Source organism: Mytilus californianus, unplaced genomic scaffold (assembly GCF_021869535.1).
Source record: "Mytilus californianus isolate M0D057914Y unplaced genomic scaffold, xbMytCali1.0.p SCAF_4, whole genome shotgun sequence".
Classification (NCBI taxonomy): Eukaryota; Metazoa; Mollusca; class Bivalvia; order Mytilida; family Mytilidae; genus Mytilus; species Mytilus californianus.
Genome location: NW_026262690.1, coordinates 81,120,675 through 81,145,689, shown reverse-complemented (window position 1 = coordinate 81,145,689; position 25,015 = coordinate 81,120,675). Strand labels below are relative to the sequence as shown.

General features: G+C 31.5%; 1 protein-coding gene across 1 annotated transcript; it reads right to left on the bottom strand.

Moving 5' to 3' along the window:
• Positions 1 to 1,281: 1,281 nt before the first annotated feature.
• On the bottom strand, positions 1,282 to 24,533 carry LOC127738664 (keratin, type I cytoskeletal 9-like). The gene is made up of 10 exons (XM_052249993.1): positions 24,402 to 24,533; positions 12,104 to 12,151; positions 11,506 to 11,621; positions 10,450 to 10,631; positions 10,160 to 10,187; positions 9,320 to 9,458; positions 7,752 to 7,769; positions 6,785 to 6,838; positions 5,311 to 5,388; positions 1,282 to 4,268 (listed from the first exon to the last, which is right to left on the bottom strand). The coding sequence occupies exons 1-10, from the start codon at positions 24,436 to 24,438 to the stop codon at positions 3,787 to 3,789; spliced, it is 1,182 nt and encodes a 393-aa protein (XP_052105953.1). The 5' UTR covers positions 24,439 to 24,533; the 3' UTR covers positions 1,282 to 3,786.
• Positions 24,534 to 25,015: the final 482 nt, after the last annotated feature.

Genomic DNA, 25,015 nt, shown 5'->3' with positions numbered 1-25,015 from the left:
CACTCATAACACATCTTCTTATATCTATTCGATAAACATTTTGTAAATAAAAAAAAAAATTATTTCAATTTCAATCCATATTAAGCTGTTGCTTTATTCCGCTTCGGGCAAATTTTGATTCCATTTTAAAAATTAATTTCCTGCATGAATCATATATTATATGCACATTTTTATTACGATCTTAAAAAGGACGAAGTTGGTATATAAACTGCCGTCAGTTATTGTGTGTTTGTGTAAATTGGGCCTTTTAAAAAAAATGTTTGATTCTAAAAAAAAATTGGAAAGGAAAAAAAAATACTTTGTTTTAGCAAAAAGAGGAAAAAACTAATTGATTTACATTCAAAATTAGGGACGAAAAAAAAATATGACACTTAAGATTAAAAAAGTAATGTTCATATATGTGCATGAGAAAAAAACCAATCTCCCCTCACAAAAAAAAAACAAAAAAATAACACACACACACTCAGAAAAGGAAATTTAGTCGGTCCATAATCATTCTGCTACCAAGGGTTTTTTACAAGTATAGTAGTTAGCAGAAAAGTTCGAGTTTCCAAATTACACCAAACTATACATTTTACCTACTAGTATTTCGTGAAGTAAATGCAAATTTCATTAGGCTTGGTCCAAATAGTTTTTTACTGTCCAATATCTTTCAAGCACGAAAAAGACAGTACAAAAGTATATTTTGTCTGTGTTTTGTAATTGCACAACTATTGAAAGTTGAACATGCATTCGTTCTAAAATAAAATTTTACACAAGATAAAAAGTTAAAAGATACTAAGTGAGAAAATTTGATAACCGCAATGGGTTAATCGCTTTGACGTCCGAAAACGATAATAGCAAACACATACATTGTAACTTTTTAAGCTAGTTAAATTAATTTTTATGTTTAAAGAACGTGCGATATCATACAAATTGTTTATAAAAACATAACAAACACGCAAGTAAAGAACGTTTAAGTATTCAATATTAATCAAAACACAAAGGTCATTCCTGTACTAGTATTTCGAATTATTTGATTTAGGCGTTGAGAACCTTTGGTGACCCCACAGTTTAAATGTCTATAATAAATACAACGTAATAAGTGAGCGGTACAGACGAACGTTGACCTAATTTAACCCTGTAAATGGGAGACTTGAGCGCGCCAAAAAATGGTCTCGTCCACACTGTTATGAAAACGATACTATATTTTAGAACCATTTTATTTTGTTAACGAGAATCATTGGATTACTGTTCTCATTAACGTTAACCACATAGCTTCTTTTATCAATAACGCATGCATATTTTAGAATGATTTATTAATAGTAAACATAACAATTATCAAATAACAAATTAAAAGAATTCCAAAAATTTAATGTGCTTAAGTAAAATGTTTATCTAGTACGTCTTTATGTACATTTCCTAAGGTTTGTAAAACTGAACATTCAATTCAAGTGCAGGTTGATATACCTCGCCTGCTTTACTAATCATGATTAAAATTATGTTAAAAGTCTTAAAGTTTTAATTCAAGCATCATATACACTTAACATTATCGATGATCCGTTAAAATAAGGTATAGGTGAGTTGAATCTTGTTTTACGGACATATACACCATTCAATTATTCCATACACCAAGTATAGTTAATATATTGCTTAAAGTATCTAAGAAACAAACTTAACCACGACAACTCAACATTGACAACTGAGCCATTTAATTAGGTTAAGATCCTGATAAGCCCTGTTTGACGGACATATCCACCTACATTGGTTCCATACACCAAATATAGTTTACATATAGCCTCTAGTATCTGAGGTATGGACTTGACCACGAAAAATCACCATGCTTAGTGATCCTTGAAATAACGTCAATGTCAGGAGAACCTAGTCGTTTCAAAGATCCAGTGTACCAATTACAATAAGTGAAAAATTACGTGAAAAAAAACTATTACGTTTTTAAGCAGTCATTTAACCGTAGAAATGAGATCAAGTACAATGAACAAGATGACAGATAGGAACATTAGAAAATGAGGTACCGGTATATAACCAGATCTTCTGTCTTCGGAAATATACAGCTTGATGCAAATAGTATTAATGCCATTATTGTCGCCGGATTAGCATCCCTATTTGCGCATTCTGTGACTTTAGTAGGAGTCGATCTGAAAACTGAAGCAATAGCTTTAAGCTGCTTAATACCTTCTTTTTTATTAATACGACTTTGACAGATTTGATTAAATTTTGTAAAAATGCTATGATCTTGTTATTTTTCGAAACAAAACTCATACGATGACTGGAGTGTAGTTGTTTCATTGGCAATCATACCGCATCTCCTTACTTTTGATTTAATATGATACTTAAAACTTTCAGAGACCTTCTCAATTTCGAGACCTGATTTTTTCAGGTTCACGCATTTTAAATGATATCAGGAAATTGTAATGTGTTTGATATTTTTTTTTAAATAATTTACCACTCTTATAATGTCATTCTTTTGATTGTTAATACTAATAAGGATTAAGTTGTATTGAAAGGTTTTGAAAGCATTATGACTTTTTGAAATCGGCTTAAAAGAGAATGAAATAAAACAATACATGTAGCAAATAAAAATTATTGTCATATATTTTCATCCATGATCAGTATGTTTTTTGCATGCAATAAAGATATGTTTGTACTTTTTTGTCAATACCTTCGCTCAACTAGTTACACTTTGTTTGCCACAGAAAAGAAAACCTATGTAATAAGATAATGTTGGCATTCTTGGTTAGGATAAATCAAGAAAAGCTTTTCGGATGCAGGAAATTTATAGAGTATTATTCTCATCATATAATAGACAGAATGCCTAAAAATAGTTATAAATGCAACACTTAAAAATTTAAAAAACAAAACAGCAAAAATTAAATTTAAATAAACACAACCAAAATTAAATAAAACATTATACAAATATACATCTAAAACCAAATATTTACTTGAGCAAAAATGCATAAATAATAATATTCATGGCATATTTCACTCTGTTCAGTATATGTACCACAAAAAAAAAACATCATAAAATAATAAATACTATTCTACATCAATGTAAAGGGGTATTTGATATCAAATATAAATGTAACTAAATTAGGGACGGAATTCATTACTTATATCACAACTGTAATGACAGACATTTTCCCCAATGAAACAGAAGAAACACACGATATTGTCTAGCATATTAACATTGAAATACCAATAAAAATATTTGCAGTACAAATATATTTCAGATAAATAGTATATTTATAAATCTCAAAATGGAACATATTAAAACTGTATAGATTATGTTTGTCTCATAGACAATAGGCGGTAATGAGACAATCTTAAAGTTGATATTTTAACAAGTGTTAGAATTTTAATGTCATATTAAATAGAAAGTTTTATTTTAACCTTTTAGTGACTTATTTAAAACCTGAGTGAAAAAAGTCTGTTTCCATTTATATCACAATAAAAAAAATATAAAAACGAAAAGCTCGTCTTTGTAAACTCATGACGAGTCTATTTCAAATTTATGCCCGAGATATCAACATAGACTTGTTTCTGTCATTGATTCATAATAAAATTATAAAATGGCACAAACATTTCTTAAATTAGGCAGACCTGCTGCCTTCTGTTGGTTGAAAGACATACAAAAGACAAAAAACACGAAAAAGTCAATAAATATATGTCATAATACATCTGATCTAGATACATTTATGTATATAGTACTATGTTAAGTAATTGTAACAATATCTTATAAAATAATACAAAATAAAATCCTTCAAATGTATTGCAAAACAGAGGGGACATCTATCCTCCACAACCTCCTCCGCATCCTCCACCACAACCTCCTCCACATCCACCACCATCACCGCCACCGCAACCGCCGCCATCCCCGCCACCGCCATCCCCGCCACCGCAACCGCCACCATCACCTCCATAGCCTCCATCATCACCTCCATATCCTCCATCACCTCCATAGCCCCCATCATCACCTCCCCAACCCCCACCATCACCAAAGTCTCCACCAGCCCCATTATCTCCGGCTTCAAAATCTCCGACATCATTGTCATCATATCCGTAATCTCCATTGTCATGATCACAGTCATAGTAATTATTCTCTATGTTCATGTCACCACCATGACTTCCGAAACCACCATGACTTCCAAAACTGCTCCAACTTCCCCAGTATCCACCATAAGGATGTGGTCCCCAGCCCCAACCATATCCCCACCCATAGCCTGGACCGTATCCACCGAGACCATAGCCTAATGCACCTCCTAAAAGCATTCCTGAAATATAATGTGAAATCAAAACTAGTTTAATCAAACGTGTTTCAATGATGCCTTTGTATATGTTTTACAATACAATAATGATATATACTACGATTGGAATGTGTTTGTAAATGTACTACTATGAATCTATGACAAATGAGACGATCTTGATTTTGAAATTATAGATTTCTCCCATCTTAGCAGCAGTATACCAACTTCACCTGCATAAGATATATACATTTCCCAACTCATTCGGTATTCAAGAGCTTGAAGCTGATACTCAGGCATTATAAAACGTCAGCAGTGTCTAAGCAGAAAGTTGATGAACCAGGGTATTTGTACATCCCGCCATTGTGTTATTGTCCTATGGTCATTTTTTGTATTTGTATGGTCAACCATATCTTGTATCTTTTGAGGAGTGAATTGTTTTTATACTTTGATATAAAAGTTTTGATAACATAATACACATTCATTGTGATTATAATTGTGACAATAGTCCGATTCAAATATGAAAAATGTGGAAAGGATTTCTAATAATTTTTTTATCAAGATAAATTATAGGAACATAGTACTAAAATAACAAAAATACTGAACTCCACGGAAAATTCAATGGAAATTTCCTTATCAAATGGCAAAATCAAAAGCTTAAAAATGAAAGACAAGAATACAAAAAATGTTTTTACATTATTTATTAATTTAACTTATTCCAACTTTTTAGTGTAACGCATTCTTTTTGTAGAAACAGTTTTTGTATATGCAAGTTCCTTTTGGCTTTCTATATATAACGATATTTTCATACATCTATGACGTTCAAGGCCCTTGGCAATGATATTCCTGATAAAATCATCATATAATACAAGCAGCAAAATGGTTAATTATTTTTTGATTGTATGGATTTCGTAAACTTAAATGAGAGGTCTATATCCTAACCATTGACAGAAGAAAAAAAATCCTAGGTTTATAGAAACAATCATGTCAAATATGGATTCTTAATAAATATTGTTAAAGCTTAACAATCGATTATTTCACCAAAACTAGTTCCTGCTTCTACTGAACTTACCAGTTGCAAAGTCATTATTGTCACGATGTCCTCCTCCACCATTCTGTACTACAACAGTTGTGTGACCACCTCCTTGACCTGAATTGGTAATATATAAAAAAATTAATGAATTCATTATTCTTATATAATTTAATTTTGGATGTATTATTCTTATATAATTTAATTTTGGATGTAACAAGTCTTCTGATTGGCTGAAAGTTTTTTGTCTATTAGCTCATAGACATAATTTTGTCATGTGACATTGAGATCATCAACGTTATTCATGATTTACTCCTTAAAATGGAATTTAGAAATAAATTATAAGGAATGACTTTAATATTTTTTTCTGTCTATTCGAAATAACCTCAGAAATGTGTAGCACACTTTTTAATAACACGCTACGTGGGTTCTTCAGTGTGCACCACATTTTTGATGTTATTTCTTCATAGAGAGAAAAAATATTTTAGTCATTCCTTAAATAATATTATTTAAGCGTCATTTATACAGAAACTAAGGTTTCAACTCCCTCAGGCAAAGTTGGTCTTTAGATGGATTTGGCTATTTTTTTTAGGTCCTATTTGGTTTATAGCTCTTCAACGTTTTCGGTCCTTATACATCCTTGGCTTTAAAATATTTGACTTTGAGCGTTCCTGATGAAGGTAAATCCAGAAAACCGCTTCGACCGCATGAAATTTATAACGTGTTGTTTTCAATTTTTTTTGGAACATGTTGTAATTCATATTTGGGGATCTTTTGAATATTGAAAATTTACCCATTTGTCAGAAATTTTACTTTTGGTACTGCCACTTTAATTTTATAATATGGTAATTTGTTAGTTATATAAACATTATCTTGACTTACAGTCATATCAGTTACTTCATGTCCAGCAATTTGACAAAAAAATATACCACTAAATACATAAATGAGGTGGGAGATACCAACGGGACAATAAAAAATTAACCATTGTCTTTGGCCAAAAAGAAAAATAAAGATAAACAGTTTACAAAGAACTACACAGAAAATTAAAGATGGAACAACAAGAACCCACGCAAACGTCGGGGAGATGTCTTCATATTTCTATATTCATAGTCGAGAAAAGAGGACATGATTGTGATTATAACAGAAACATTTCCATGGTCATCTGTGACACCTTTATTCTATAACGGTCCACCAAATCATGATGACGTACATAAAGGGTGATTTCATTACTAGTTTTTTATTAATCATATAATTACAATCCAAATGCAGAAAAAAAAACACTTTCAAAGTATTTTTCTTTTTTATTCATATTTCGTTCTGATTAAGTTTGCACGGGAACCTGGCTCACTTGACGAAAAGCTGAAATCTCGGCAAGGATCCCAGATCCCTGGCTATAAATAAGACTGTATCCATGATAAATTAAATCAAGTATAATTATTTTACTAGACTTCAATCATCCAATAAGTTATTTATTTAATTTTTGTTTGCTTTATAGCTTTTGTTTGTTTTTACTAACCGTTCTGTCTTGTTTGCTGGTTTGGTGGATAGCCATTATTTGTTGGTGGGTAAGCTAAAAATGAAGAAAGTATCATAGTAGAAAATATTTTAATATAATTTATAATCTATACTTCTTATGACAGGATACAATTTGCAATTCAAGCATTGCATAGAATGAAAATGTATACTCTTAGTTATGCGAATGATGATCTTTACCCATATTTGCATTTATGAAAAGTATAGGAGATAGAGACAAAATGCAAATTACTGTCCTTCAATAGTGATTTTCGACCAATGTCAGTATCTTAAATAATACCGGGTATATTAAAAACTATGATAGATAAACTGAATCTTTAAACAGCAAAAAAGATGAGCAATACAAGATCTACAAATCAAAAGTTAATACGTTTGTTATTGTCAATAAACTCATGACAAGGGTTGTTTCCCCTAAATGACAATAATTATTACGACCCATTTTTCATAGTACTTTCTTGAACACTATAACGGATGGATGATACTCGGTCCATAAAAAAAATTGCAGCCAGACAAGATTTTTCACCCACACAGTTTCCATAAAAGACAACTATTCTTCTGACATTGTATCAGTGTTGTGCAAAAGTTCCAGGTCAGCGATACAGTGCATTGGAGTCTCTAGTTTGTTTATATTTCAAAATAATCATAAAGTGTACTGTGGATTCATAACTATTCGTTTGATACCAATTTTCGTGGATTTCGTGGGTACATCTGAACCACAAATTCAAATGTTCAACGAATTACAAATTTTCTATAGGCTTTGTATGCAGAGATCGGCAAAACCACGAAATCAAATATCCACGAAAATTGATACCCACGAAAATAAATGAACAGTATGCAACATTTGATTTGCATTCAAAGTCTAATCCAGCGTCAAATATAGTATCTGATATTTTGAATATAATACAAAGATAAACTTTTTAAGAAAAACTTATTAAAAATAGCTGACTTACCAGGATTGTTGTTAGCAGCTGCAATAGGAAAATTTTGAATCAAATCGCAGTTTATACAAAGTGTTACATATTTCATAATTTATAAATCATGTATGAACTAGCATGTTTTGTTCTGAATTTCAATGTATTGAGCTTTTGACCAAAGTTTTGATAAAATACAAATAAAAAAGGCATTGGGTACGTGAATGTGCGTCCAGAGAGATTTTCTGGATTTACCTTCATCATCAACTCTCAAACCCCAACTTTTGAAAGCCACTGGTGTAATAAAACTTGAATACCTCATAAGCTATATGACCAAAATACACACATGATATAACAGCTTAATCAATAACAGGTCAATTTTGCCTGAGTGAGTTTTTTTTTCCCTTCTAAAAATGTTAAACTTTTACTCTAATCAAAAACAGAAACCTAATATCTTTTTAAACTTTACTCTAATCATAAACAGAACCCTAATATCTTTTTTATCTTGTAATGTATAATTAAATGAATGGTCTTGAAATAAAGAAAACAAGTGAAATCGACGAAAACACATTTTAACTTTCTCAATGAACAATTCATAGATTTTCCAAAAATGTGAAACATTGCTGTTAGATAAATTTCCGTTTCACTGATGAAAATAATCATAGGATCACCAACTTCATTTTTTGTTTGTTTCAACCTTCTGTTACTATATTCGTAGAGAAAAACACCGAAAACGAAGTTTGAAGAACACGGAATTGAATGATCGTTATGTAACAAAATGTTGTGGGTAATTCTTTGATCATGATTAACAAACAAAACTGAAATAATATCAAGATATTTGTTTTCTTGATCGACAACATATTTGTTAGGTTTGAGGACGCGTTTCTCAACAACAATCGGCATTCCCATGGGAACCAGCTGTAATACGCTTCTTGCCGACTTGTTCCATTATTCATATAGGGCTGACTTCATACAGAAACTTCTAATGGGGAATAAAACATCTAGCATTATCCTTTAACTTCACGTTCCGCTATATAGATGATGAACTCTCTCTAAATAATTCAGAGTTTGGTGACTATGTTAAAAGCATATATCCTACCGAACTTGAAATAAAGGATACAATAAATACAGTTAATTCTGCCTCCTATCATGACTTACATCATGATTTTATTCACTAAGATGGCCATGGATATGTAACACCTTATTATCGTAACCACACTCTCTTCTTAGTTTGAGACACTAGCGAATGTGACATATCATCGATTTATAACTTTCAATGAGCAACAAACAAGTGCCAATAGTTGAGCAGGAATTTCTTACTTTTCCTGGAGCACCTGAATTTACCCTCCATTCCGTTTGTTTATTGTTGTCCAATCTTTTTTTTTTAAACTGATTTTGTCGATTTTCCTTGATCATCATGTTGATTGATTTTCTTTGAATTGTTATTTCCTTCCCTTTTTGTTTACGTTAAACAGGTCATCATTATTTTTTTTTATATTCACTTGAAGTTCAACATGAAAAAGTTCTATGCCAAATCTTACAAAACATTATGACATTGAAAAATTACTATTTCGTGACCTTAAGATTTGTTTCTTTTTCACACTTACGATGCACAACATTAGGATTGAATCCATATGGTGGTGGTTGTCCGTTTTGTCGTGGTTGACCATTCTGTTGTGAGTGACCATTCTGCTTTGCATGGTGAGAATGAGGCGGTCGTTCTGGTCTGGGAGGAGGTGGAGGTAGCTTAAATAAAATATATCACTTTAATCAATGAAAATCCGAGGAAAAGTTCAGTTGATTAACACAACTTCAATTGATAAAAAATTAATTACTGTTTCGCATTTTATTATACAGAAAGGAAAACAAAATTATATTCTCTAAAATGCGTCTCAATGAAAGTTTTAATATACAAATCACTTTTGTTCCAGAAACATAACACTGATGACACAAGTATTTAAACTAAAGCTACATTTATAGGTTTGGGATTTTTATTTAATTTGACCTCGAGCATCACTGAAGAGACATTTATTGTTGAAATGCGCATCAGGTGCTGTAGAATTGGTACCGTTAATGATGTTAATACCCCTGGGTCGATATACTGGGTCGACTGCAAGTCGCAAGGGTATCACCAACTCAGTAGCCAGTACTGACTACTTGTATGAAAATACGAATATTGTTTCTTTGTAATTTACTGTTATGAAATTTCTTAAATCATTTTAAATCAAGGAATGTATCTCCCTCATATAAAGCTCTGAATCCGTGTCCGGGTTTGGCTTGCTTTTTGTCCTTTTTTTTTAGTTTCCATCAGCTCTACAACGTTTGAATTCGGTATTGGATTTTTGAATATTAAGGTTGTGATCATCATTGTAGATACACCTATTGTCGAAATACACATCTGGTCAGAAAATAAAAATGTACTTTAAATGTTATTATCTTGTACTTACTGTTGGTTGTATAGCATCTAGCCAAGCCCTGTAAATAAGTAATATATACATATTAGTGTAAATATAGTGTGCGATATATTTAAGATGAACAAACACAAATCAATTTCCTTCCCATTACTTTTTACAATTTTTTTAAAAGACTATATCCAAGACAAATTTGGAGGATATTGGGGGTAATAATAAACAATTCAGAGCACATTTGATACAGGTTTGAGTGCGCACATGTTTCTGGAATAACTGGCCGTCTTCGGGTTTGTAGGACATACATATTAATCTGAATTCAAACTCACTTCATTTCATCATCTCCTCCATCAAACAATATCCAGTTCATGACGATATTTTGTTTCTTCGTTCCTTTCTTGAAAATATTAGGTATACCCATCATATGAGTTGCCAATCTGCCTTTGGGAAGATCTGGTCTCCCTGTTATATGAAGACACATTGGTCCTACTGCCATATAGTTTGCTACCATCTGAAATCAACAACTGTTACGTTAGTATAAATGTAATCAAAGAGGGACGTAAATCGTGTTTACATACCATAAAAACACAAAAAAAAAGAAACAATTAAACAGGAGTGCAATATTTTGTCTAGCTCAATCTTGACAGGGAGAGTTTATAAGCAGTCAATGATCAATTACATACTTCTATGCATGTATGAACATAAATTGAAAGCAAGGATTTGAGCGCCCGCTTTTATTTAAATTCAGCGAACGAAATAATCTTATGTTTTAATATATGTATTTTCGACAGAAAAACAAAAATTCTGTTTTGATTGTCGAATGCCTAATTTAAACATGAAGTTCATGAATACTGTATATCTTATAAGGATCTTAAATAACATCAATAACTATTTTTTTATATTGAAGAAAAACGTCACAGCAAAACTGAGAGATGTGTATGTCGTATCATAAGTTTAAATGTGATGTGGTTATATGGTATACGTCTTTGTGTGTGGTTTTTTTTTCTCTTGTAACATTTAAATATGAAAGGTCTTAAGGATGAAAAGATCAAGATGTTCCTACATAATTAGAATTTTAGGCATGCCTTCCAAATGTAAGTTCACTCTTAAAATCTTAAGGATTTTCTACCCCAGGAATAAATTAGCTTAGCTGTATTTGGCAAAACCTTCGAAATTTTGAGTCCTCAATGCTCAACTTCGTACTTTATTTGGCCTTTTAACGTTTTTTATTCGAGGGTCACAGATGAGTCTTCTGTAGACCAAAACGCGCGTCTGGCGATAAAAGTATAAGACTGGTATCTTTGATGAGTTATTTAAATTTTTGTCACAATAAAATGACGACATTTAAACTGTAATATATAAAAAAAAGTTTTAAAAAAAATCACCTTCAGTTTAACACCACCACTGTGCTGGTAACTGCTGTGGTCGTTAAACCATATTAGACTGCTGTCTTGATACAATACAAAATATCGAGATTTCCAGCCTTTGCTAATGAATCCCTCTGTCAACAAATGTATATTGATATTAATTATAAACTTCATGTTAGAAATAAACTACAGGCAAAGGTGTATTTATGTGATGTAAATTATCTTATCTAGTATTGCATGAAGCTACAAAATGTATGTTTGGTTTCTTTGTATTTAATTTAAATGTTAGAACGGGGTGTTCTAAAAATACGTTCTGTTGTTGTTTCTTCTTTTCATCTTTCACTTTGTGATGCGCCATTAATAAGACATCTTGACCGCATATAAATGGAAAGTAGCAACTTACCAAGAATTTTCTCGTTGAAATAGTAATACCGAGTTTAATAAGATGATCGCCCAAAAAGAGTGGCATCATTACGCTAGTTGCTGTTATATCCGTTACTCTCAGTTATGTAATTAATATTCTTAACCTGTCCGTGAATTGTTATTTACTTTCATACTATTATCCTTATTTTTGTCAAGCTTATGTCTTTTATGTTGATTGATTTTTCATACGTACTTTCATAAATCTTCAGATAGCCTGTCTTTACCACAGGTGCAGTTGGCTCTACAAAAAATGCAAAGTTCAATGTATGTTAACAAGGAAATGTGTTATTAAAATCATGGACAGATTTTCATTTAATTCTTATATCGTCATTTGATGTAATTGTTTAAGTTAGAATCTTTACCTACCAGTTCATTTAATTGTACTTTCAAAAATTCTCCGACAACGTCTTTGGCTATAAAAAGGGTCATCCGTGCTAGACTTTAGTTAGGTTCATTTATTCCCCTCAATGGTAGAAATTCACAAAATCCTCATAATGGCTGAAAACTGATGGGCGTTCAATGACAAAAACAGTTTATTTAGCAATGAAAATATGAAAAAAACGATGTGATTTATACACGTAAACCATTGCATATCGTTGTGCCGCTTATCCCTTTTACCACTTTCTGACTACTAACTACTAACTACTATCTGAACAATAATCGAAAAGCTTATGCTGTCAGCTCCTTAAACTACTTTCAATAATAATTTTGAGCATGCTTGGCAGCAAGATTTTAAATGTCAATCCTAATTTAAAAGTCTAAGCAATGAGCAAGTATCTTGTGAAAAAAACCCAAGATTCTAACTAATAACCTTCATGCAAAAGTGAAAAACCTTCTGTGTTAATTTCGGTTTTTTTCTAGATTTTGATATACTTAGTATTACAATTTCTCAAGGTTAACGTTAAACCAGCATGTATAACAAACGGAAGGACTTGTCATATATTATGGTTATTTTTCGTTTCTTAAAAATTATTTCAATTAACGCAATATTTTCTTGCTAAAAGGTTTCTGCAGCAAAATATACATACCATAATTTGATGGTAGATATGGCTAATTTCATGCAAAACACGGATCGATTGTAAACGTATGATTGATCATTCCACTTGCATGAATTTGATTAAAAAATAGTTCTTTTTATTTAAAAAAAATTTAATTTGGATATTACACACAATCATGAGTTCTACAATTTTCATGACGTCGTGGTATGAAATCTACCTGGTAGTACAGAGGTAAATATTTAAGAATAATTAATAAAGCATGATTTTTTTGGGGTTCAAACAGGTATTAACAAAAATACCGAACTCCAAGGAAAATTCAAAAAGGGGGAAGTCCATAAAAACTAACCAAATCAAACGATAGACTATATCAACCAACGGAACAAATGGCAACCACTGTCATTTTCCTGACTTGGAACAACCATTTTTCCGAAGAAAATGGTGGATCAACAGATAACTAAGTGAGCAAATTCAGCCAGTTTATACAACTGCGAACATATTTTCATACAGTGTTACATTTACACATTCTTGTTTCATTGAGCAATTTTAATCTTATTTTTGGACTGGGAATATTATACGGCGATTGAAATAATAAATAAGTAAAATTAATTGTGTGACAAAAAATAAAGCTTAATATTTTTCTTTCAAGTATGACTAATTCCAAATATTCTTTGATCCCAACAATTTTTTCAATAACATTTGGAAATATGAATGATTCGCCTCTCTATCTATACTGCCAAAATCTATACTGCCAAAATTGAAAGGCAAATGAAAACAGGTTTTATTTTAACTCCTATGTGGGGTTGCTGTTGCTCAGTATATAGTTTTTTATGTTGTGTTTCGTGTACTGTTGTTTGTCTTTTGATCGTATTTTGTTTTTAGCCATGGCGTTGTCAGTTTGTTTTCGACTTATGAGTTTGAATATCCCTTTGGTACCTTTCGCCTCTCTTCAATATGTGTTAACTCCATAGGTTGACTGGGGTATCAAAATATGGTAATTCTTAGACTTGTATAAATTCGAGGCAAGGTCAGGTCAGAATGAGGACGTTAAATCGTCTCGTGTAGGGAGAATCACGTTAAAGACCCTTTGCAACATATTTCTAAGACCCCTTGTACAACTTTCTGAGGGGTCTCTTGGTGGTCTATTACAAGTCAAAATTTCTGCAACTATCCAACATACCCAAATATGGAAACGAGCTGTGCGCCTCTCCTTGTCGACTCTTATTTTCATATGAGTCGGAGTTCCTTCAGACTCTTGTTAAAAACAAGAAGATCAAAGAAGCCAGATCATTTAACTTCACATTCAGATATATTGATGATGTTCTTTCCATTAACAACCCAAACTTTTCTGATTAGGTTCCATTTATATATCCTCCAGAACTAGAAATTAAAGAAACAACAGACACGTCTTCTTCCGTCTCATTTTTAGACTTATACCTCGAATTTGACATAAGCGGTCATCTTAGACTTTATAAAACGTCACCAGCGTCTGAGCAGAAAGTTGACGAACCAGGGTTACGTCAAAGAACGTCTCGGCCTTTTTCTTAAAAAAGTTCATCGGAAGATACCAAGACCTTGTTGATAAATATTCAGTATGAACTTCACAAATAATACATGATGGTCTTGAAGTATAGACTCTAGGTATTGACGTTGTTTATCATCTTAATTACGTGTTATAGTTTTCTTTTCATTTGTCTTTGTATATCTTTAACCTTTACTGTTTAGTCCATTTTTGGTAATATCCTTTTGGCGTGGCCTGATATTTATACATCCCACCATTGCGTTATTGTGCCATGGTCATTTTTTTTTATTCTTGTCTTCTATCTTGCAAAACCTACCCAATAGCCAGTACATTGAAATTTACTATCATAACATTTTGGAAATCATTTTAAATGAAGGAATGCATCTCCCTCGTGCAACTTTTGGTCCTGTTTGGTTTTATTGGCTCTTCAACGTTTGTATTAGGTTTTCGATTTTCAAATATTTTAGCCTCAAGCATCACTGAAGATAAATTGATTGGCGCAATGCGCATCTGGTGCAATAATTTTGTACCGTTAATGTTATTAAAATTATTTTTTTCTCTCGTCCTGTATTATGCATGAAATAGTTGTCACTGGACGTACAGTAAACAACAGTCATTCAATCAATCTGTTAGTACTTCAGCTTATGATTTTTTCTACTGAATCTTCACAAACATGTAGTAGGAGACGTTTACACTGTCGATATTTTAAGTATCACTCCGTTTGGACTTCGCGCGATTTTATCAAGTTTAAATGTCCCGCCTACGATAGAAGGGTGCAATATGTTTTCTGGTATATGCGTCCGTCCGTCCGTCGTTGTATCAGGTTAAAGGATTTGGTTATGGTAGTTTACTTTTTTCAAGTTGTGGTCAAAACAGCTACAAACTTACTACACGAGTTTATTATGATGTGAACTTGTTTAGTTATATACCAATATACGGTTTTTACCCCTAATTTCACAGTTTGCTGAAAATGGAAATGTGATAGGGTGAATTCAGTATATTATCCTGCATGTTAGAGTTTTTGGTTAAGTTGGCTTATCGTAAAGTTGAGGCCACTTCAACTTGAACTTGAAACTTAGTACACATGTTCATTATGATATGACCTATTTAAATTATATTCAAAATTAGGAATTTGATCCCAATTTTAAGGTTCACTGAACATAAAAATATATTGAGAGCTAAGCATAGTGTTCTATGGACACAGATTTTTGTTTCTCTTCGTTTGTATATTCAAACTGGATTAACGTGTTATGAACATCGATAAACCACTGTAGCATCTTATTTACTTAGATGTAGCAGTATTTTTCCTAATGCTTATAATGAAAGCCTCTCAAAAATAGTATTAATGTGCATTCTCCTATACATCTCTTGTTGCTCACCAATGTAAAAAGAGAAAAATTAACTATTGAACACAAAAATGAGTTGCACCTCTTTGTATGTCAATGCGTCTGTCTGTCTTATGTCAGAAACCATGTTTCTGCTGTCCTTAATTATCGTGTCTCTGTGTGTTCGCACGAAGGATATTGCCTATAATACTGTTAGATGACTGTATGTTGATCTCTAATCTCTTTTATTTTGTTGTACTGTAGGGTTGCGGTTTCGAAAAATTACTCAATTAATCATACATTTTATTCTATCACACTGTAGCCTTATTGGATAGAGTTTAATGCTTTTCACGACCGAAATGCAGAAATGTTTAGCATTGAGTAATAAACGACAATGAATTATGCATCTGGGTTTGGCAATGGATGAAATAAAGTAAGTAAGCAGCATCTAAATATAGTATTTTCACTGAAGTATCTTCTCCTTCTTTTTCAAGCTTGTCGTAGTATTTTAAATTACCACACAAGGCTAAACAATGTATCACCAACGATGCTATTGTTGATATGGTTTAGCTAGAAGTATATGACGTAGTTAACATTCTTTAAATGAGTTTTAATCTTCCAATCAATATGACATATCTGAGAAATATAATGGTGTATTATTCCAATGGGAATTCGAATCGAATAACATAACACTCTGACTGACCTCAAACAAATGAGGAAATTGATACAGTTTTAATTCCCGCTTTTTGTGCCCTCGGTGGCTGTTCAAAACTTCCGCCGTTCAATCATGACGGCCTATACCTTGCAGAAGCTACCTATTGTATTAATTGTTAACACTTGACTTTCTCGTCCTGAATATGCACATGCATAATTGTCACTGGAAGTTACCGGTTTAATAGTTCGTCGATCTGCTCAAACTTTCATTTTAGATGAGCATGTATTTTAAGATTAAATTTGTAGTCTTGTATGAACTCTGCTACCGGTATTTCTTATACAGTGCGTTGCTTAAGACCTCTTTCAGAGGCTTGTTTTCCGTCATATGTTTTTTAAACATTTCCTCACAGGCGGTTTACTTTCCACAAGACAGAAAATCGGAATAGAGGGGCAAAATATATAAATCAGTATTATTTTTGTATTGTTTAAATAAGAGAGCAAGTACAGTTTAAACAAGTGCAAAAAGGTTTTAAAATTAAAGAAATATTTACTCAACAAAAATGGAATGCACAAAGCGCCTTTTTATTTCCTTTGACACCATTTTGAAACGTGTGTCATGTGTCTGTGTGATAAACCATTTAGTTGGAATTCAATAGTGGAATTCGAGTTGAGATGCATCCCTTAAAAGTTATTAAACTTTCACAACCCACTTGTTTTAAAAATAACCATAATGATATTTAAAAATTCGTACGGGTTCCGCGGAACCCAGTGTCTCGCCTACTTTTGCTGTTAGTCGCAGGCTCAACAAAAATGGGGACAAAATTATTAAAAATTTTCCTCTAGATACTATCTTTTGATTGTAAGAAGTTCTGTTCAAGTTTGGTAAAAATCCAAGAAGGTTTATGAATCTAATAAATGTTTTAAAAACTTTAACTGCAGACTGTACGTTATGTTAACTGGAATAAAACTAAGTCCATTTATAAGTAATTATACGGAAAAACAGGGAATAAATTTTTACAAAATTTCCTTCTAGATACTAGCTTTTGATCATAAACAAGCTTCTGTCCAAGTGTGGTACAAATCCAGGATAGTTTAAGAAAGTTATTAAAATTTGAAAAACTTTAACCACAGAGTGAATGTTATGTTAACTGGCAGAAAACTAAGTCCATATATGAGTAAAATACGGATAAACAAGATTATTTTTTTTACAAAATTTTCTTCTGGATACTATCTTATGATTATAAACCAGCTTCTGTTCAAGTTTGGTACAAATCTAGGATAGTTTAAGAAAGTTATTAAAATTTGAAAAACTTTAACCACAGAGTGAATGTAATGTTAACTGGCAGAAAAATTAAGTCCATTTATGAGTAAAATACGGATAAACAGGATTTTCTTTTTTACAAAATTTACTTCTGGATATTATCTTATGATCATAAACTAGCTTCTGTCCAAGTTTGGTTGAAATGCAGGATAGTTTAAGAAAGTTATTAAAATTTCAAAAACATTAACCACAGAGTGAATATTTGTGGACGCCGCCAACGACGACGACGACGACGACGCCGACGGAATGTAGGATCGCTATGTCTCGCTTTTGCGACAAAAGTCGCAGGCTCGACAAAAAAAGAGGACGCAATGAAGTTGCTATAAACAGTCAAAGGAAATTCTTAAAATGGAGCCAAAAATTTGAATTTATCGTCCAATCATTATCTTTTGTTGGAACGACATAAACACTACAATTATAAAAGCCCAACATAAACAAATTTATAAATTTGGTGCGTCCCAGAATACTTTCTGAGTTTATCTTCATTGATATAGATATAGAGACTACCAAAGACCTGCAATCGACATTATATTACGAACCAATCAGAAATTTAACTCTCCCTTTTCGCAAAATGCGTCATGTATCCTCCTATGATCGTAGATTCTGGTTCCAATATCAATAATACCAGAAACAACGAAGTTCAGTCATAGAAAATTATGCAATACCACTTCAATTATATGACAATATTTTGAAACACGGTGGGAAGATTTGGTGTTTAGCATTGTATTTCCTTAGACAATATAAAAATAAGAAGATGTGGTATGATTGCAAATGAGACAACTCTCCATCAGAGACCAAATGACGTAGAAGTTTGCAACTATTAGTTTGTTTTTGTAGACCAAAACACTCCTGTTACTAATTAGACAAGCTTTTGTGTAAGTCGAAACACTCCTGTTTCCTCTAAAAACATAATTTCTGTCTGCATATCTTTATCTTAAACAGGATTCAAATAATAGAAAAAAATCGTTTGCAAATACTTGGAATTGTATATAGTCCTATAACATATGACCTCGGAGGCACTATTCTCTATTTATGTTTATTTCTGATACTAGTGTTTTCTTTTTACTTTTTTTAGTATTTATTATTCTTATTTCATTTTTTTTTGTTTTTACTATCAATGTGCCACATATCGCATTAAAAAAAAAAAAATATCAGCAGAAAAACGTTAAATAACGAAAATATAAGGCGAAGGCATATAGTATAGGACTAGAATTGTATAAAGTTAACCCTTTCTTACGGCAAAATTAACAATAAGTTTGTCAATACGAATGCTGCTGGCTGTATGATGAACGTCTTTCAGTGTTACGTTAAAAGAGACAACTCCTATATAATGTTCATGTGTTTTATTACAAGAGAAAATCTCTTTATATAACGCAGAAGTTATATCATGATCAAATCAAATTGATAAATTATATGAAATTGTTTCAAGCAGAATATATATATAACTGTTAAGAAAGTTGAAATATTTCTTTGCCATCTATGGGTCTTATTCTTTTTTACAATTACTAAATATTACAAATGATTGACTACTGTTGTACAGTATGGGGTCTTACAACACCTTATGCAACGGTAAGTCAATAGAAATGACTCATCAACCCTGCAAGATTAATTTTAAATGTGTCTTTTGATTTTCAAACTTTAATATTTAAAAAAAAAATCAAGCTGTCTTAATTTTTAAATTTACGAATGGTATATCACCTGATTATCTACATTTATATAATATTCGCATAGGTCAACGACCGATCAGGGCGTCTATATGTGCTAAGAGTAGACCGAATTCTGGTTTTTAAAAGAACATTTAAAAACTCTTGTCTTATTATCTGGAATAATTTGCCAAATTGATCATATATTTAGATTTTTTTAAGATCATGTGTTCAAACTATTTCTAACTTTACAGAATGAATATACCTGAAATTAAATACACATACATGTAATTTATTAATTTATTTTCCTATCGAATATCAATTGCTTATTCAATATTTACGCTACATTATATCTATATATGTATGCATGTTATTTGTTTGTATGTATTTATTTTTTGTATGAAGGCCTCAATGTTATTTTTATATGAGTTAACTTTGTTAAATAAAGAATTATTGTCAGCATTAAAAGATATAAAAGGTTATTGAGACGAGATTCTAATGAGAGTGTGCATGCATTATCTCGTTCTAATAACTGTAAAACAGTGTGAACTAGGTGATTCAAAATCATTGTTCATCTGTTTTTCACGAGAAGATAAGTGAATAACATTTATGTTGTCCATAATTATTCCACATGTGCTTTATTTGTATACAAATAAGGAATTTAAATACGATAGAAACTGTTACAACTGCCCATCAAAGACCATAGGACAACGATGTCAATAACTACAGGTCATCGTACAGACGTTAACAATGAGCAAAAACACATACTCTATATGTAGCACGTTATAAAAGACCCCAATAAACGAAAATGTGAAAGGAAAATTCAGAGAAAATTAAGTCTATTTCAAACTGATTACATAAAACGAGAAACGGTTGCGGTAGATGGCATTCATCGACTTCCACTTGGCAACATGTTTCTGGCTTGGGACAGGCACATCGACAATGCGGCGGGTTAAAACGTCTTTGTGAGCGCTCAACCCATCTCTAACCTGGAAAAGTGGTGAAACAACACAACATTTGAACCATCAGCTAATGCTCGTAAAGGGTTCCGCGGAACCCTGTGTCTCACCTACATGCGATTGCTCCTGTCACAGTAAAAGTGTATGGTTGACGGTAAAAAGCAAGAGGTAAAATACAGAATTTTTAAAAATCTAACTTTTTTTCTTCACATGTTAGTTCTTGATCATCTGAGTAAAGTTTTATGACTGAAAGTTCAGGATTCTTTCTTTTGATCATAAAAACGTGTCTGATCAATTTGCTCCATGAAAGTTTGACAAACTTATTGATAACTAAAAAATTAACCTTAGACTGTATCTAAATGTTAACTGCAAAAACCATTTATCAGTAAAATACGGAAAAATTAGGGAGAAAAACATATCATCAAAATTTCGCTTTGAATACTGTCTTTTGGTTATAGAAAAGCTGCTGTCCAAATTTCATTGAAGGTATGACAGTTATTGATGTTTAAAAAAACATTAACCACAGACTGGACCTAAATGTTGACGTCGATGACGATGGAATGTCGGATCGCTATATCTCGCTTCCGCGACATAAATGTCGAAGGCTTGAACCATTTGAAAAGAAATTTGCTCTCAGACTTGTACTAAGCAGAAAATAGAAATAAGAAGATTTGGTATGAGTAACAATGAGACAACTCTCCATCCAAGTCACAATGTGTAAAAGTAAACAATTATAGGTCAAAGTACGGCCTTCAACGCGAAGCCTTGGCTCACACCGAACAGCAAGCTATAAAGGGCCCCAAAATGATTAGTGTAAAACAATTCAAACAGGAAAACCAACGGTCTAATCTATATTAAAAAAAGCAGCAGAAGTTCCATTTCAAGGTTTTTACGCTGAACATTTAAATTACTAATCAATTATGATCGACAGAGATTTTGCTCTATTTTACCTACTATTATTAATCTCATATGTATCTTTAATCACCAAAGTAATGGTATTTTTTTATTGGAAGACCTGCTAAATCAATATAATAGTTACTTCTTGAAACTTTCACTTCAGTCTCTGATCGATTGTTGTCTTATTGGCAACCACACCACACCTTCTTAATCTTATAATGAGAAAAACATTCTTCTGTGGATCAAAATGTGATCGTAAAAGTTTACTTGGATAGGCAAGAGAAATATTGGACTAAATCTGCAGAATGAAAAATAACCGGCCTTTAAGCATCTCCCTGTGTTTATCGAATACCCTAGGAGACACGATTGACTGAACAATTCAATTGAAAGTATTTTATTGTTCAAATATCAAACGTACATTCAAACAAAGGGATTGGACAAAAGGCAAATCCTTTCCAATACAAGATGGATTGAATAATCTGATAGTATATAATATATTTCCGATAACTCATATGATAGATTGATAAAAATCAGAATTAGTAACTGAGTTAAAGAAATAGTTGGTTAGAACCTGTTTCTTGGTATTATGACCGAACGAAAAGCATGTCAATTATTGGGACTATCATCTTTCGGACTTTAATCATTATATATTTTTAATTGTCATCTATGGCTCAAATTTTCCCACATAATTATCTTTTGGTTTAAAATGTATGTTTCTATACTTATCCGAAAATGGACTTTGTATCTACGTATCAAAGACAGTTTTTAGCAGATTATCTTAACAATGGACCATAATTGCTTAATCCATGGTTACATGTATTTCTTTAGTATTATCTTTGATATAGTTCTTAAAAATAATTCATGTTCAGTTTTGGAAAGACTCTAACCGTAATCACCGGACTCAATATTGTAAGATTGTTTATATTCTTGTTGTGTCGTTTATTAAATTGTTAAACTGTATACCGACTTGAATTTCATTTGATAACCAGCAAATAGTCTGGTTATAGTATATTACAGTATTCAGTAAATAAATTACAACTTTGGCTCATAACCTGGAAACTAGATAAAAACCCAAAGAAGTTAAAAAGAATGATCAGTGTCAGTGACTTTTGACTTCAATAAAAAAAAATCCTAAACTCTTAGGCAAGAGGTTTCATTTTAGGCTAAAGTGGTCATTTCTTACCCTTACATATTATCCCAAAGACAGAATATTTAACTTCACTGAGAAAAAACACATTATTTGTGTGTTTTAATTTCGTATTATTACATGTAACTGAACAAAGTTACGTACAAAAAATGTAGATGATTACCTATAGAACATCGTCAAACCCATCAAGTGTGTCAAATATTAGTCTACTATATGTTATTGACTAAGGGATGTGGGACAGGGTAAACTATTTACTTAAAAGTTTGGTACAATTATCATGATTATATATGAAAACGTCCATAAAATTCAAATGATTGCATATCTATCCTCTATTACATGTATTAGTGATACTATACATGTTAAAGTGAGCACCCCTTTAAATTAAAAAATTCGTAAGGGTTCCGCGGAACCCAGTGTCTCGCCTACTTTTGCTGTTAATCGCAGGCTCAACAAAAATGAGGAAAAAAAATCAATAAAAATACTCCTTTAGATAGTATCTTTTGATTGTAAGAAGCTTCTGTCAAAGTTTGGTATAAATCCAGGATAGTTTATGAATCTAATAAATGTTTTAAAAACTTTAACTGCAGACTGTATTTAATGTTAACTGGAAGAAAAACTAAGTCCATTTATAAGTAAAATACGGATAAACAGGTACAAATTTTAACAAAATTTCCTTCTAGATGCTAGCTTTTGATCATAAACAAGCTTCTGTCCAAATTTGGTACAAATCCAGGATAGTTTAAGAAAGCTATTAAAATTTTAAAAACTTTAACCAGAGTGAAAATATTGTTTCCTGGCAGAAAAACTAAGTCCATTTATAAGTAAAATACGGAAAAAATAAAATATTTTTTTTAACAAATTTACTTCTGGATACTATCTTATGATCATAAACAAGCTTCTGTCCAAGTTTGGTAGAAATCCAGGATAGTTTTAGAAAGTTATTAAAATTTGAAAAACTTTAACCACAGAGTGAATGTATTGTTAACTGGCAGAAAAACTAAGTCCATTTATAAGTAAAATACGAAAAAAATGAAATTTTTTTTTTTAACAAATTTACTTCTGGATACTATCTTATGATCATAAACAAGCTTCTGTCCAAGTTTGGTACAAATCCAGGATAATTTAAGAAAGTTATTAAAATTTTAAAAACTTTAACCACAGAGTGAATGTAATGTTTCCTGGCAGAAAAACTAAGTCCATTTACAAGTAAAATACGGAAAAACAGGAATTTTATTTTTACAAAATTTACTTCTGGATACTATCTTATGATCATAAACAAGCTTCTGTCCAAGTTTGGTAGAAATCCAGGATAGTTTAAGAAAGTTATTAAAATTTCAAAAACTTTAACCACAGAGTGAATATTTGTGGACGCCGCCGACGACAACGACGACGACGACGACGCCGACGGAATGTAGGATCGCTATGTCTCGCTTTTTCGACTAAAGTCGAAGGCTCGACAAAAACCTAGATCAATTTGACCGTTCTGTTGCAAATCTATTATATATAACAACAGAGGCATATATACTGCAATTCTATTATATATAACAACAGAGACATATATACTGCTATTCTATTGTAGCCGATATGTATCTGATAACACGAATGAAAACGTCCTATATAGGAGCTCATTCGAAATTATGTTGACTAAAATTATTTCATGAAAATTGTCTATTATTATTTTATTCTCATTTCTGACAAAACAGTAGATTAACTGCCAGTTATTGACGATTTGTGATAGTGGTATCCAGTGTTTTAATATAAAAGTTAAATCATGAGAGAAGTTTTCTTACTTATAAAATAATTGACAAGAAGGGATTTGTTGCCTATTTACGACTTAAAATATTTCATCTTTCGCTCGTATTGGTAATCATCCATGTGGAAATATAATATCAGAAATCATACTGCTAATGCACAATGTAACGTATTATATTGATGAGATTGATTAAGATCTGAATACATCTATTGGTGTTGAGATCCATAACCAAGATTGGTGATCGAAATAGTTTATTTACGAAATTTACGACTTACTTTTAATTCGTATCGCTTCTGGGCCACAACAAGCCATTTTCCGTCCAGGATGTCGGTATTTACGAAATATCCATACGTCAAATCAAGCGAAAAAGAGTTGGCAATGTAAACAACTTTAACCGGAAATAAAAAGTCCCGACTGGTTCCCATCCAATATTTCGAAATAAAAGACAGGTAGGTCAGTTCTGATACACATTATTTAAAAAACTGTTACAGTGTTAATTTAGTGCCAATTTTGGGCGCGAGTCCCCAATTTGTAAAGATAAAGTCGACATACATTTCTAATAGAGGAGCCTTGAAGGTTTGCTTTATTATTATTATCATTTATTATCATATTTATTATTATTGATATTGTTATTATTATTATTATTGTTATTATTATTATTATATTCATTATTATTGTTATTATTATTATTATATCTATTATTATTGTTATTATTATTGTATTATTGTTATTGTTATTATTATTAGTGTTATTGTTATCATTATTATTATTATTGTTCTTATTATTCAATGATTATTATTATATTTATTATTATTGTTATTATTATTGTTATTATCATTATTATTGCTATTGTTCTTATTATTGTTATTGTTCTTATTATATTTATTAT